We start from the raw sequence: 15,086 nt of genomic DNA on the forward strand, positions 1-15,086 counted from the left end.
ACTTCTTGCCTATACGGATACGGATTGGGCGGGTTGTCCTGACACCCGTCACTCCACCTCCGGATATTGTGTTTATTTCGGTGACAATCTCATTTCTTGGTCTTCAAAGCGACAAGAAACTATTTCTCGTTCAAGCGCCGAAGCTGAGTATCGTGGCGTTGCGAACATGGTGGCTGAAATTTGTTGGCTACGCAACCTTCTTTTGGAACTTCATCATCTCCTCTCACGTGCTACTCTTGTTTATTGTGATAATGTGAGTGCTATTTACTTGTCCGGGAATCCGGTTCAACATCAGTGTACAAAGCATATTGAACTTGACATACACTTTGTGCGTGAACAAGTCCAGCGGGGTCGCGTACGGGTTCTACATATTCCGTCTCGGTTTCAAATCGCTGACATCTTCACTAAAGGTTTGCCACGTGCGTTATTCGAAGACTTCAGATCCCGTCTAAGCACACGGTCCCCTCCCGCTTCGACTGCGGGGGTATAATAGAATGGAAACAATATCATCGTACTTGTATAAATTATTCTCTCATTATTAGCATAATTCTAGCCTAAAATACATTATTCCATTGTAAATTATATATAGACGATTATATGCAATGAGAAGGAGAAGGGATTGTGATTTTCCTACAAATGCTTTTATGACCTTTGATTCAAGCAAGACTATATTGACTATATGTATTAAACTTATTGCTACTATCATGTTTGCATGTTGAAAATCGACTTTCTGATTTTTTACATCTCAAGTTTGTGTTTGGAACTTTTGATATTAATTAGCTGAAACCCATATGACGTAAAATAGTGAGGAGCAAGTTGGAAGTTATTTGGGATCAAGGCGGGTTGTCCCATGGATTCGTTTCGGCTTGATGTGAGAATGGTGGATAATTGGCGCAAGAGAGGAGGCATTGTACTTGAGAGCTCTAGACGTGGTTTTCATCTTGGCAAGATCGTTAATGCCATTATCATGGATATAATCAGGTTCTTCTGAATGATTTTGTTTATTTTATTGTAATTAAAGGCATATGTTTTAGATTGGTTATACATTCTATTTATATAACGAAGAGATTTGTAATTTTGGTTAATTTATATATGGATGTGTTTACAAATCGTCATTAAGATATCATGTGTTCGATCTGATGAGTTTCAAGCATTTGTGTGCATGTATATTTATTTTCTGTGTTGCGCAAACTTATCCGAGCATTTGTGGATGTATATATTTTAGATAAATTGCTTGACTTGCATCATATATGTTATCTAATAGTTTTAATGCTCAAATTACTTGCACAGTAGCAATCAACTACATGTTTGTAGAGAAACACAGGAGTTCGTTGCACATATTATTTTTGGTAGCCTCATATAAGTTCTTTTAGGTAGCTTCCTGCATAAGTTTATGTTGGCGTGCAGATAGGCAAAGGTATGTATGTAACCTTAAATGGCAACTATTGTCTAAACCCCGCCGCTTGCGGCGGTGGGTCTACCTACTAGTTTTAACAACAATATAAGGGCTTTCCGTTTTCACCAAGGCTCCAGATGTCTTTTAGTAAAAAGCAAAACATCTGATTATATGTTGGGTTTTTTTTTCACCAGGCTCATATGTTGGTTTGCTACAACTTAATGCTGTTAGAAATACAATTATCTTAGTTTGCAACTACAATATGCAGTATTTCACTTAGCAAAGGTCACAAGAGCAAATTACAGATAAAAGGCACCAAGAACTTATTGCTTCAGATATTATAGCCTCAAACTACTGACAGATGAATGCATATGCAGTCATTCTAAACCAGAATATAAAACACTAAATGGAAAATTATATAGTCACATACAGTAAGTTCAAACGATATGTACTTCATGTAAGATTACAGATACCTAATGCGCGGCATCAGCAAGTTCATATTTCAATAACACTGATAAGAAATAAAAGCATGCGTGTGAAAAATAAGCCAAAAAAGCTATCTACAATTTCCTAAATTACAAAACCATGAAATATTTGACCAATTGCATAGAAAAAATAAATTAAATAAAAACATGATTTAATCATAACTGAATATGATTGTATCCTTTCAACAAGCCTAGTTAAAAACTAGTTAATTATGGCTATAATTTCCTATACAGCATCAAGTGATCCACAGTCAACTCATTTTATGAAAGTAGTTATACTTGAAACTTTTAACAGGGCATTAAAGATTCCCAGCCATTCAGATTAACACCATTGTGGTAGGCTGGTAGCAGTTATTTTTATTGTGCGCATTGATGGAGTCTTTTAAGTTTTCAACTAACTGCAGTATATGATTATAAATACAATAAAAAATGATGAAATAAACGAATGGGCATTTGGTCTGGTGGTATGATTCTCGCTTAGGGTGCGAGAGGTCCCGAGTTCAATTCTCGGAGTGCCCCGTTTTTATAAAAAAAAAAATATTTATTTTTAAAGGACGTCAACTTTCTTGTACATTGATATTTTAGTACTGAGATCAACTAAAGTCAACTCATGATTTTTGGAAACAAACCTACCAAATAAAGAGATTCCATATGCCACATGCATGTGCTTCTGGATCTAAAAAGATTCTCTCAATAAACTCAGTCATGGAAATCATATGTAGGCTGCTTCACTACCTTATTAGGAAATGTAACTTCATTGTGTTTTATATAATTTACTATAAAACGATTACAATAAAGTGGCAGGCAAACGGGCAACAAGCTGCCCCGCAAGCAAAAACAGTTACCAAACTGCAGATCATATCAAAACCTGAATAACTTATAGTAGGCAGAGTCAAAAACATAAAAGTCCAGTTAACCTCCTATCATGGCTTAACAGTTTCTCACATTCAATCTCCCGCTGTAAATGGCGTCGATAATGAGATTGGTAAACCTTAGTCATGAGTAGTGGTTGAGCATAATCACCCTAATCTGTTAAGAATCTTCCCATTGATTGTACCATGCTTGTAAATGAGGTTGTTTTTCATGGTGTTCCTAGTTCCTACTCATCAAGTAATTAACATATGCTGCTAGAATGACCTCAAATTTAAGAATATAATAATGTCGGTAAGCTGTAATTTCACAGATGGTGATTATAAATAATATTTCAGGCACATAAAATAAGAGGGCATTTGGTCTAGTGGTATGATTCTCGCTTTGGGTGCGAGAGGTCCCGAGTTCGATTCTCGGAATGCCCCAATTTCTTTATTTTTTATATTTTGAGAAAATGTCAGCTTATTTTGACCAAGAAGGTGTCATAATCATTAATCATATCGGTCAATCATATTCTAACAGTACTCCAGCAGCCTTTATATAGCTGTTATCATGTTATATCAGGGAAGCTGTGACCTTAAAGGCTTGTCTAAATCAGTGGCGGACCTATGGGTTATCCAGGGATGCCCGGGTTACCCCTCAACTTTCCCGGTTAAGTGTAAAATCAGTGAAAAATTTTGTTTTTCTTCTTTTTGTGTATTAGGATACCCCTGGACAAATATTAGGATACCCCTGAGAAACTATAAAAAGAGAAAGTGAGGAAGTTTTCGTCGGATTTTACTTTTTTTCCGGCAGCCATGTCCAGCTGCAACTTGCAAGAGGTTGAAGATGAATAGATGACATAAGATATAAATATGTTTTGTTTTGTAGTGTCCAAGGTCTTGTAATGTCATTTGTCCTTTAGTGTCCTTTCATCTTTTACTGTTTATTAAATTAAAAAGGTAAAGTATTTAATACTAATAGCAGGAGACATAACGTTCATCAATTCATCTATAATTTAGATTTCTTAAGTATTATTTATTTATACATTTGTAGGTATAGTTTATTTAATTAACTGTATTTCATTTAATTTTTTACTTTATTGTTTTATTTATATGTTAAATATATTTTTAATTCACATGTAAAATATAAATAAATATGTATTATGTTCTTGTTTTAGCCACAGTTTGAATTCTTTTGTAACTTTAAAATATGATGTTTTCCGTCTCTGAAATAAGTTGTTACAATGCATTTATTTTTGTATACGTTTTGATAAAAATTTTATTAAAAATAATTAGTTCTATGTTCCAGCATAAATTTTATTCAAAATGAGTCGGGTCAATATGTTGTTACAAACAACTAGAGTCGTTAGAAAGTGAATTCATTAAAAATTAAAATTTAGGGGCTCACTTTTCTACTTGTATAGGGCGGGCCCCTGATGGCTGTTGAATTCTCGATGGCGGCCCTATATCAATGTATAGTAAAAAATTAGGTTACCCCTCAAATTTTATCCTAGATCCGCCACTGTTCTATATGTTACAACTTTGCATCATTGTCATCTTCAATTATGCATAAAATAACAATCATGCACACACTTAGATGTATGAGGTAAAGAGCCAGAAATTCAGAGGTCATGAAGCCAAAAGGTTAATAAGTTAATATAGTTAAGTCCCTTTACAGTATTATAACCTCAAGAAGCTAAGAGGATGCATAATAAAACTTATACCAAAACTCACATAGCATATCGCAAACTAGCACCTATTGAACTCTCGATATAAATTAAATCAATTGTCATTAATTCATAAATCACTGTACAGTACCCGAGTGCCAACTAGCACCTAGTGAACTCTCGATAGACTTGTGAACAATCCATAACATATACCTAATTTTGCGACTAATCAAACATAACGTTCAACGTATTTTGTATCGAAACCAGAAAATGATTTGAAAGAAAGTTAGTAGAAAAATGAAACATTAAACATGATTGAAGCAGAAGAAGTGATTCTAAGTTCTAACCTTTTGCATCGATTGTATTGTAGCCGAAAAACATGGAAACCGAATCGCAAACACAATTATTCCAGGGAAGATGAATAATAATAAAACAAATTGAAATCGCTTTCACTTTTCCATTTTATGGTTCGTATCGCGCCAGAAGAAAAGCTTAATAAAGTTGTAATCTTGGGATGAAATTAGGACAAAAATTATAAAAATGCTGAGACTTTGGCAGGAGTAGAGTCGTGGGTATAATCTTACATATTTTTTTTAAGGAATATTGGCCTCATATAAATCTAACTATGGCCTATTAGCAAATATAAGGACCAACTATCGAAATGGCAAAATATAATCCCAACTACGCATGTAGGTGGAAAATTAATGGGAAGTTAACCTTCCGTTAGTTTTTGTGACGTGGCCGCTGACGTGTCTCTTAACCAGCTGACGGGGACGATGAGTTGTCATTAAACCGCTGACTGGGATGATGAGTTGTCATTAACCCGCTGACTTGGATAATGAGTTGTCATTAATTTTAAAAAAAATAAATAATAATAATAATAATAACATCATCTCACACCCTTTCCTGTAGACCTGTACACACTCCAAAACCAAAATCTTTCCCCAAAGTACAAAACCCTAACCCTAGAACACAACACCAACAATCAATCAATCAATCAATTACAGAAATTAACAACTTTGAGCTATGCGTGGTGGTGCGATCATCTCCGATCTCATAGGTCCTACGGCAAGCAAGACTCGCCGTTTGACCGCTGCTGACCTTCTCAAGAAACCTGATTTTTTGAAGAACCCTGTCCGAACTAAGGCTTTTGGATCTTGATGATGAGTTTGAGGCTGATTTTCTAGGGTTTAAAGATGAGGGTGATGCTCAAGAACAACAACGTGTTATCTTTGCTTCTGCACCGGCCACAACCTCAACATCTCTCCGGCCACCGCCTCACCATCTCCGGCCACCATCATCATCAGCTACTTTACCCCACCTCCACCTTCCATCGTGGTTACTCCGAGCACCATCACTGGAGCTGGTGGTTACTCCGAGCACCATCACCGTCGCTGTTACCATCGGCGTTAGAAGCTAGTGATGCTACTGGAGAGTTAGATATTGAGGATCGAAAGTAATCGTCGTCGGGAGAATGAGAAGAGGAAAGAAGGTAGGTGATGGTGGATTGGTGATGGTGAGTATGATATAAAAAAAACAGAGGATGATGATGATGATGATGATGATGATGATGTATGGTGATGGTGGTTTTAAGATTTTTTTTTATATAATTAATAGCCTCGTCAACATCCTTGTCAGCAGCCGTGTCAGCGGGTTAAGAAACATGTCAGCGGCCACGTCACAAAAGTAACGAAATGTTAACTTCCTGTTAATTTTCCACCCACATGCGTAGTTGAGATTATATTTTGTCATTTCGATAGTTGGTCCTTATATTTGTCAATGGGCCATAGTTGGGATTATATGAGGCAAATATTCCTTTTTTTAATATGCTAATAGTAATATCATTTTTAGAAGACAAAATGGCAAATAACGTCCTATATGTTTGACCTGATTTTCATTATACGTCCTTTAATGAAAGAAATAGCAAAATGCATACATCATGTTTCAAATTTCTTTCACGTTACGTCATTTGGCACTAACCAGGTTAATTTTTTTCGTTAAATATAGTCATGTGCAAGGCACACGAGGGTAAATTTGTCTTTCTACTCCTTGAGGGACTATTTGTGTAGATTGTTTAAAGTTTGGGAAAAAAATAAAAATTAATAAAGATTAAAATATATTTCTATTTCTCTCTCGTATTCTCTCTCTCCCTCTCTCTCCCTCTCACACACTCTCCTCCCTCTCTCACTCTCTCACTGATTCATCCCACCATCCACCACCGACTCACTCCAAAACACCCTGTTGCAACCACCATCTGTAACCAGCCACCCGTCGCCACCACTTGCCGCCAACACCCCGTCGCCCATTTTCCGTCGTCGTCGGAGGGGTTGCCGAAGAAGATGATGTCGATCCCCCAATTTCATATTCAATTTTGGATCTAGGGTTAGACATATACGACGGTTCAGTTTATTTGCTTCATAAAAAGATGGTCCGATTCATCCCTCTAGATATAGGGTTTTTAATTTTGCTTCATCTTCATTTTTTATCTGAGCCGACAGTTTAGTTTCGTTGCCCCTGATGGTGGTTGTGGTGTTGGCAGCGAGTGGTGGCGACTGGGTGTGGAGTACTGCGAGTGGTTGTGGTGTTGGCGGCAAATGGTGGCGTTTGGGTTTAGTGTGGTGGCCGATAGTGGTGGCGTTGGGAGTTGATCGGAGTGGTTGACGATGGTGGAGTGAGCCGGAGAGTGGTGGCGATGGGGTGATTGAAGAAAGAAGAAGATAAAGAGAAGAAGGAAGATGATGATGAAGAGAGAGAGAGAGAGTCTTTTTTTCTTTTTAAGTTTTAATTATTAACTATTAAATAATTATATAAAATTTCAAAAATACCCTCAGGTGCCTTGCACATGATCATATTTAACGTGAAAAATTAACGGGGTTAGAGCCAAATGACTTAACGTGAAAAGGATTTGATACATAAGTATGTTTTCTGCTATTTTTTTTTGCTAAATGACGTCTACTGAAAAAACGATCAAACGTAAAGGACGTCTTTTGCCATTTTGTCTTTTTATAAAATAGCCGTCACTGCTATTAACTTTCATACTAATTGTTTTCATTAGCTTTCTGTTATAAAAAGGTAACGCCGTTAAGTTTTGTTCAAATTTCAAATTCATGCTTTAAGCGCTTGATCGGGATAAGGATACAAGTCGATTAATATAAAACTTACATCCAAACAGCTTGATTTTTGTTAATTAAATGTTTAAATACATGAGTTGAAGCACCTTGTATTTAATGATTGCATATGAAATCCCATTCAATCAAAACAATCCCCCCCCCTATTTTTTTTATTTAATTCCTTTTTCACCATACTTCCTCAACACCACCACCTAACAGCCACCACCGTTGTCACCACCCTACCATCGCCATCACCACCCAACCATCAATGCTACCATTGCCACCACCCCTGCCACCTGACCGCCGGTGTCACCACCACCACCACCATTGTTGTTGCAGAAGGTAGGGGTGTTCAGAATAACCGAAAATCGAATCGTATCCATTTTCGAAAAAACTAAATCTGAATTCGGAATTTGATTTTTGATTTGGTTATGACAGAAAACCAAATTCCTAATTCGATTTACAATTCGTTTCGTTTATGTTTTTTTCTGTTAGTGATTAGTACGATTTATTCGGTTAACCAAATTAATCGATTAAAATATGAACTATATTAATTATTTTGGGTATGGTCAAATATTTTTTAAGTCCGTGTCTAATATCTAGTCCAAGGGTCCATCTATGTCCATATTTCAATTTTGGATGTTTTATGATGGTTATTTTATGGTTGACTAGTAGTATGCTTAAAACTATTTAATGGTTCGTCGGGTTGGATGTTTTATTATTGTCTTTAACTTTTGATCTTAGGATGTATATGTTGGGTTGGTTTGAACATTTTGATGTAGTACGGAACCCAAACAGTTGCACGAATCTGGAACACCAACAACATATATTGTTTTTTTGGGGTGAATTCGGTTAATACGATTTAAATCGATTTTAACCGAAACCGAACTAATTGAATTCGGATTGATTGGTTCCCTTGTGAATTCGGTTAGGTTCGATTTTTGATTAGGGGTAAAAAAAATCTCATAACCGAGCAAATCAAATCGAATAAATCAGTAACCAAACCGATGAACACCTTAGCCGGAGCTACCATCACCGTCACCTCTGCGATTTTTATTTTTTATTTTTGTAAAAAAGTATATATTTTGAGACTGGAGTATTCTTATCATTTCTATTTCATTCCTAAACTTTGTATGAATACCAAACAACATAAAGTAATAATTTATTTCATTTTAAATAAAACAAAACAAAACAAAACAAAGGAAAAGTAATCGATTTCATTTATTCTCCCGTTCTATTATCCTTCCATTCCATTACCTCCAACAAAAGATACCATATATGTTAGTGGTGTGGTGGGCCCCACTATCAATATTTTGGTGTGTGGGCCCTACTAGCATTCACCATAAAAACTAACCAGGTTATAGTCAGTTAGACTAAAACTCAAAGATAAGACAAATTGAAAGTTAAAGCTATCATCGTACATAATATGGATGAGCATTTTCGGTACGGGTATCGAATCGGTACCGGTACCGAATCGGTACCAAGTTTTGAGTTTTCGGTATCTGTACGGTTCGGTATGGCACTTGTATTTCCCGAATTTTGCACAAAATACCGATACCGATACCAAATATTTATGAATTTCAAGATCGAGATTTCGATATCGATACCATCTCGAACTCATCCATAGTACGTAATTGTGATTAACAACCATAAAAAGTTAAAATCCAAATTTTTTTAAAAAAAAGACTATTTTAATTGTGCTAGTTTAAACATCTCAGCTCATGGGTATGCTTGGTAGAGTTTTTAGCTTCAAACTTTTAAGAAAAAACTCTTACTCAATAAAAAGTTTTGTTTGGTTAAAAGAATTTGAAACTTTTAGGTTTGGAGAAAAAATTTTAAGTTAAAAGCTTCTATTAGTAACGTTTAAAAAAAGCTACAAGCTAGTATTTAAAATTTTACAAGTTTGGTACTTGAACTTACATTAGCTTTTGTTAATTTATATAATAGTTGCACATTTAACCCTTATTCAAAACCAACTACCCTCACAACATTTTAGAAGTCCAAAACATTTTCACACGTTAATATATTTAAAAAAATAAATCATAAAAGCAAGCCTTTTATTCTTTTTAAGTTGAGTATGATATATTTATGTTTCTTTAACTTTAAAAAACTAACATATTATGTTATTACCGATTAGGATCAACAACAAGTCGAGTCAGATGAGCTCGGGTCATGTGTAAGACCAAATTAGGGTCGGAATGAATCGATGCAAAAGTGGTTAATTTAGTTTGGTTTGTGTCGCTACGATTTTGAGTCGAAATGGGCAGGTCAGAACATGTTTCAGATTAGAACTGTACCGGGTCGAAACGAGATTCGGATAAAAAAAATTATCTATTTGAGATTAACGTATATTTCAGTTTTGCTTCTTGATTTTCGTCACCGGTTATATGCGTACTGCCTTTGTACGAATTACACGTCAACATTCAAAATTCAAGTTACTATGCACTGTCATCATGTAAATCATGTACCGATACTAATCGCACGCCACGCACACCACACCGCGGACACCTGACTAGTTTTATACCACACCAGCTTCGAGCCCAACATTCCCCATTTGTTATAGCCGAACCCTATAGTGGATGAGTTGACCCAAATCTCAATCGATCGCAATGTCTCGTTGTGATTCCGATTCCAGACACCACCGCTCTCGGCTCGATCAGAACCCAGGTACTATGCTATCATCTTCTTTGTTATTATTGTTGTGGCATGACTGTGGAAGTACAATAACTAGACGCTGCTTTCATTCATCTTGTTTACTGTATATTAAGAGACGCTTTATACAAATCTAACCTTTGGTAAATCAAAGGTTGAATTGATATGATTCTTGTGATCTGATGTAAATCATTTCAATATTTTTTATGAATCAATTTGGGGGGTTTAGGGTTAGGTGTTTCTTATATTATTATGTTTACTGACTGATCCTGCGTTCTAATTGCATGATTTATTCCAACACTGTTTCTATTTGATTGCTCGGTTTTCGGTTACAATGTAGCTATTTTATGAGGGTTTCCGTTTTCATGTGTTTCTCTAATTGATTTGCCTTTATCATGCTAACTAATACTCGTCTCGATGGAACCTTGCTTATGTTTTACTACTGTTTGATGCCAGTCCTAAGCGAGTTAAAAAAGATGGAAGAACAACCACCGAGAAACCAACCAACGTCCTTAATTATAGCGAACGTATTGATCGTGACAAAGAACACCATCCTAGGTTGCAAGATTCTGGTTCAAATAAAGAAACCGTGTCATTGAGCAAAGAACGTGACAGAAAAAGCAATGGGTACCGTGATGGAACAAAGAATTCTTCTGATAATGTTGAAGCACCTCGGTCCCGATCTCACTTGCAGGTTTTTCTAAAGATGACTATGTTGGAATCTATTAATTTTTTTACCATAATATTCCTTTTTAGATATTAGGATGATGAGCTGACTCAGGTTTCTTTTTTTTTTTTTCATATCACTAGCTCACAAAAAGTAAAGTATCTGTTCTTGCTGTGCAATATTGATTTTTGCGAGTGATGTGAATATAATTAGGTGTGTAAATGAACAGAATGAACACGAATGCGGCATATTCATGTCTGTTCGTGTAACTTTAACTGAAAATATGATTGAACATGAACAATTAAATGGACAGTATTTTCTTATTCGTGTTTGTATATGCTCGTTCCTTAACAATATAAACGAATAGTTTATGAACGTAAACCAACAAATACGACTGAGCATAGATGGACGAACATACTTGAGCGAAGACCAGCTAAAAGTAATGTGAACATCAACTTACTGTGCCTAAAATATTTATAAAGTTTGACTAATTGTAACATGTGGTATTTTAATTTCATAAAATTAGACTAAATTGGAACGGACCAAATTTTTTTAATGAATATACAAACAAATGAATTTCAACAAACTTAAACTAAATATTATAATATAACATAAACGAAAGTCCATAAACGTAAATGAACGAACAAGACATGTGTTCAATCATTTAACATGAACAGATAACTGTTGTTCGTGTTTGAACATAAACGAACCTCCCGTGAACGTTCGGCTCGTTTACAGGCCTAAATATAGTATTTAATTTACTTTTGGCTGATGTAAAATGTTCATTTGTCCTGTTTCCTTCAGTTGGTCCTGTATGTATAACCATTATGGGATTGCATGTGCTTGTCTTTATAACAGCATGATGAACGTGCTGGGCAAGTCGGTCGTAGCTTCAGACACATGGAACGCATGGGTGAGATCATCATTCTTTGCTACCTTTTCTCTATTTCACGAGGCACCTGAATTATTATTTCTAAATAATATTTTTATTATTTTCATTCAGAACGTGACTGGTGGAAAGACACGAAGCCGAAAGATGAAAAAGTGGAACCAGATTCAAAGCAGCTTTCAAAGAAAAGGCCATCGTTTCGTGAGACAAAACTACCGGTTAATGAATCAACAACTCAAGGTGCAAAAGAATCAGCTAATGTTGAAGGAAATGAAAGAAAAGAGGAAAGAAGAAAGCCGCTAGAGAAACCGCCACTAGACCGACCCGACAGGCGGGTGTCTGGGGGACGGGACCCACACAGGAATGAACCACAGAGGATGAAGTTTCAATCAAGAGTCAGGTATGGTGGCAGTGGCGGCAATGGTGGCGGCGGCGGTGGATTTGGTGGTTCATTTAGAGGAAGGGATGGGTTTAACGAGCGACGGCAGGGTGGCGGGAGAGTTGAAAAGTGGAAGCATGATCTTTATGATGAAGCTAATAAAAGCCCAACCTCAAAGAATGAAGAGGATCAAATAGCAAAGGTGGAAGCTTTGCTTGCGTCTTAGCTGTTTTTTGTGTTTTGTTTATGTTAATGTTTGTTTAGATCATCTGTTTTGTTCGTTGGTTTATGACAACAATCCTTGTTTGTTTTGTCATTTGGTTTGTGATCATTGCCTCATTGGACTCTGCATGCATTCAAGAACAATATATATATGAACTGTTTATTAATAATAACAATGCACCTTTTGGCGCATAACGTACACTCAAAAGAACAACAATTATCTCTACTACATTTAGAATTGGTTGCAAATCTTTTTTCTATCCTTTGTATTAAAAAAAGCCTATGTTACGAATTAAAACCTACGTTATGAATTACATTATCCTAATTTTTTTCCAACCTTTGTATTAAAAAAAAGCCTATATTATGAATTAAAATACATTATCCTAATATTGTCCAACCTTTCAAAATATAATGTTTCCATAATCTTTATAATAATATATTGAAACTATTCTCATCACCTCCGCCGCCATATACATTAATACCAAATTATTTATAATTTATTAATAGTTGATGATAATACCAATTGGGTTTACGGATATCCCCCCCGTCACTTTCAACCGGCGCCAATCTTTCCCCTCTATTACTTCATATCTATAAAAGCCCAATCGCTCAATTTAACTTGTTTCTTTACATTCCTGGCGGTTACTGCTTCATATTTTGCCCTCGCACATTCTAAGAGGTATGCAAATCTCAATTTTTATTTTTAAATTACCATAGTCTATAATGTTCTATAAAATAGATAATCAAATGCAGTGACGAATGATTTAGTATCAATGATGCTTTATGAAATATCCTATGATTTTGCAATTGATCTCTGGTAGAGTTTTATATAGGTATAAAATTTGAAATTAGTTTTCAATTACCAATGTTCTATCTATATATATGTTCTGGAAAATTATTTAGTATCACTTTTCGCTTTCTGAAAATATTCTATGAATTTTGCAATTGATCTTTGATAGGGTTTTATATAGTTATTAAATTTGAAATTAGTGGAAATATTCTATGAAATTTGCAATTGATGTTTGGTAGGGTTTCATATAGTTATGTAATTTGAAATTAGTTTTCAACAATGTCTAAAATTATCATTTTTTATACTAGATTTCCATTGCCATCAAGTAATATATTAATACTAGAGACTGCCATTCAAGCATAAGATTTACAAACGATTTTTTTTATAAGAGATTTCCATTCAAACATAAAAGATGGGTTAGGTTATAACAGGAAGTATAGTTTTTGTAGGAAGGATAAGAAGTAATCTTGTCCATTGATTTTGAACATGAAGGGTTGAGATTAGTTTAGGTGAAAATCAAGTGTGAAATTAAGGGGAAGGGCATAAAGGGAATAACACATTTGTTGACTTTCTCTCTCCACATGCAAGGCACATGCCAAATTCCCCTATCATTTTAAAACGTCCATAACTTTTTTTACGACGTTTTTATTGAAAAACAAATTCACCAATACTTGGTTGATGCTTACCTATGTATTGAACAAAACAGGCTAGATTACATATTAACCCATCAAAGTGACTTTAGAATTGAATACTTGCAAGGTATTCATGATGCATTACTACGTGGTGATACTATGGGTCATGATATTGGTAAACGAACTATATTACCCTCTTCATTTACCGGTGGCCCTCGGTACATGTATAAGCATTACCAAGATGCTTTAGCTATTTGTTGAGTATACGGAAATCCACAGTATTTTTTAACGTTCACCTGTAATGTCAAATGCCCTGAGATTACAAGACATTTAGCTACCACACCATTACTTAGACCCCAAGATAGACCAGACATTATTGCAAGAGTATTCAACATTAAGGTTGATGCACTCATTCAATATCTAAGATCCGGCGTTCCTTTTGGTGATGTTGCAGCAGGTATTTTTACTAATTACCCTTTTCTAATTTTACATAATCATCTATTCTAATCCTATTTCATTTGAATTTGATTCCTAGATTTGAATACAATTGAATTTCAAAAAAGGGGTCTTCCGCATTGTCATATACTTTTATGGGTAAAACCACCATACAAAATCCGAACATCAAATGAAGTTCACAATTACATATATGCACAAATACCTGACCCTATACTACAACCAGAACTTCATAAAGTTGTTACTGATTTTATGATCCATGGACCATGTGGATTACCGAGGCCCAATGCTCCTTGCATGAATAACAACATCTGTTCAAAGAACTTTCCTAAAAGTTTTGAGTCAAATACGAGATTTGACAAAGACGGTTATGTACATTATAAAAGGAATATTCATGGCTTCACTATTATAAAGAACGAAATTACAATGGATGATTCAAATGTTGTTCCTTATAACAAAGATCTTCTTTTGCGATTCAACGCACACATTAATGTTGAATATTGTGGTTGGAGTATGGTCATTAAATATCTATTTAAGTATATATCCAAAGGCGCCGATCGTGTTCGTTTCACTATCACAAAAACACCAACAACAACAGAAGGTATTTCAACTTTCAAACAGCCAATTAATGAGATCCAAAATTTTGTGGACAGTCGGTTCATTTGTCCACACGAAGCTACATGGAGAATCTTTGATTTTCCAATCCATTGTAGAGATCCACCTGTTCAAGTTCTATCTGTGCATTTAGAGAATATGCAAAATGTGAGCTTTAGAGAATCTACACACTTGCAAAACATAATTAAAAGCCCTTTCCAAAAACAAACTACTCTAACAGGATGGCTTGAAAGTAACAAATATGATGAGACAGGTCGGCATCTACTATATATGGACTA

At 35.3% G+C, this 15,086-nt stretch overlaps 1 protein-coding gene and 2 non-coding genes across 3 annotated transcripts; all 3 read left to right on the top strand.

The window, feature by feature from the left end:
• Window positions 1-2,328: 2,328 nt before the first annotated feature.
• TRNAP-AGG (transfer RNA proline (anticodon AGG)) lies at window positions 2,329-2,400 on the top strand. Its single transcript has one exon. It is a non-coding gene; the product is annotated as a tRNA-Pro (tRNA).
• A 704-nt stretch (window positions 2,401-3,104) lies between these two features.
• TRNAP-UGG (transfer RNA proline (anticodon UGG)) lies at window positions 3,105-3,176 on the top strand. Its single transcript has one exon. It is a non-coding gene; the product is annotated as a tRNA-Pro (tRNA).
• Window positions 3,177-5,595: 2,419 nt separating this feature from the next.
• LOC143573956 (uncharacterized) lies at window positions 5,596-12,524 on the top strand. Its single transcript, XM_077058712.1, has 4 exons — window positions 5,596-5,855; window positions 10,618-10,855; window positions 11,687-11,741; window positions 11,832-12,524. Exons 1-4 carry the CDS (start codon window positions 5,596-5,598, stop codon window positions 12,320-12,322), a joined length of 1,044 nt encoding a protein of 347 aa, XP_076914827.1. The 3' UTR covers window positions 12,323-12,524.
• Window positions 12,525-15,086: the final 2,562 nt, after the last annotated feature.

This window comes from Bidens hawaiensis, unplaced genomic scaffold, assembly GCF_021521415.1.
Source record: "Bidens hawaiensis isolate Kalapana, Puna unplaced genomic scaffold, B.hawaiensis_p1.1 tig00026781_1, whole genome shotgun sequence".
NCBI lineage: Eukaryota > Viridiplantae > Streptophyta > Magnoliopsida > Asterales > Asteraceae > Bidens > Bidens hawaiensis.

Bases quoted from the DNA above. Each gene is read 5' to 3' on its own strand.
- LOC143573956 (XM_077058712.1), top strand. From the start codon at position 5,596: ATGAGGGTGATGCTCAAGAACAACAACGTGTTATCTTTGCTTCTGCAC. The intron at 5,856-10,617 runs GTAATCGTCGTC...GTTTGATGCCAG, and splicing joins TTAGATATTGAGGATCGAAA to TCCTAAGCGAGTTAAAAAAG. The intron at 10,856-11,686 runs GTTTTTCTAAAG...TCTTTATAACAG, and splicing joins GGTCCCGATCTCACTTGCAG to CATGATGAACGTGCTGGGCA.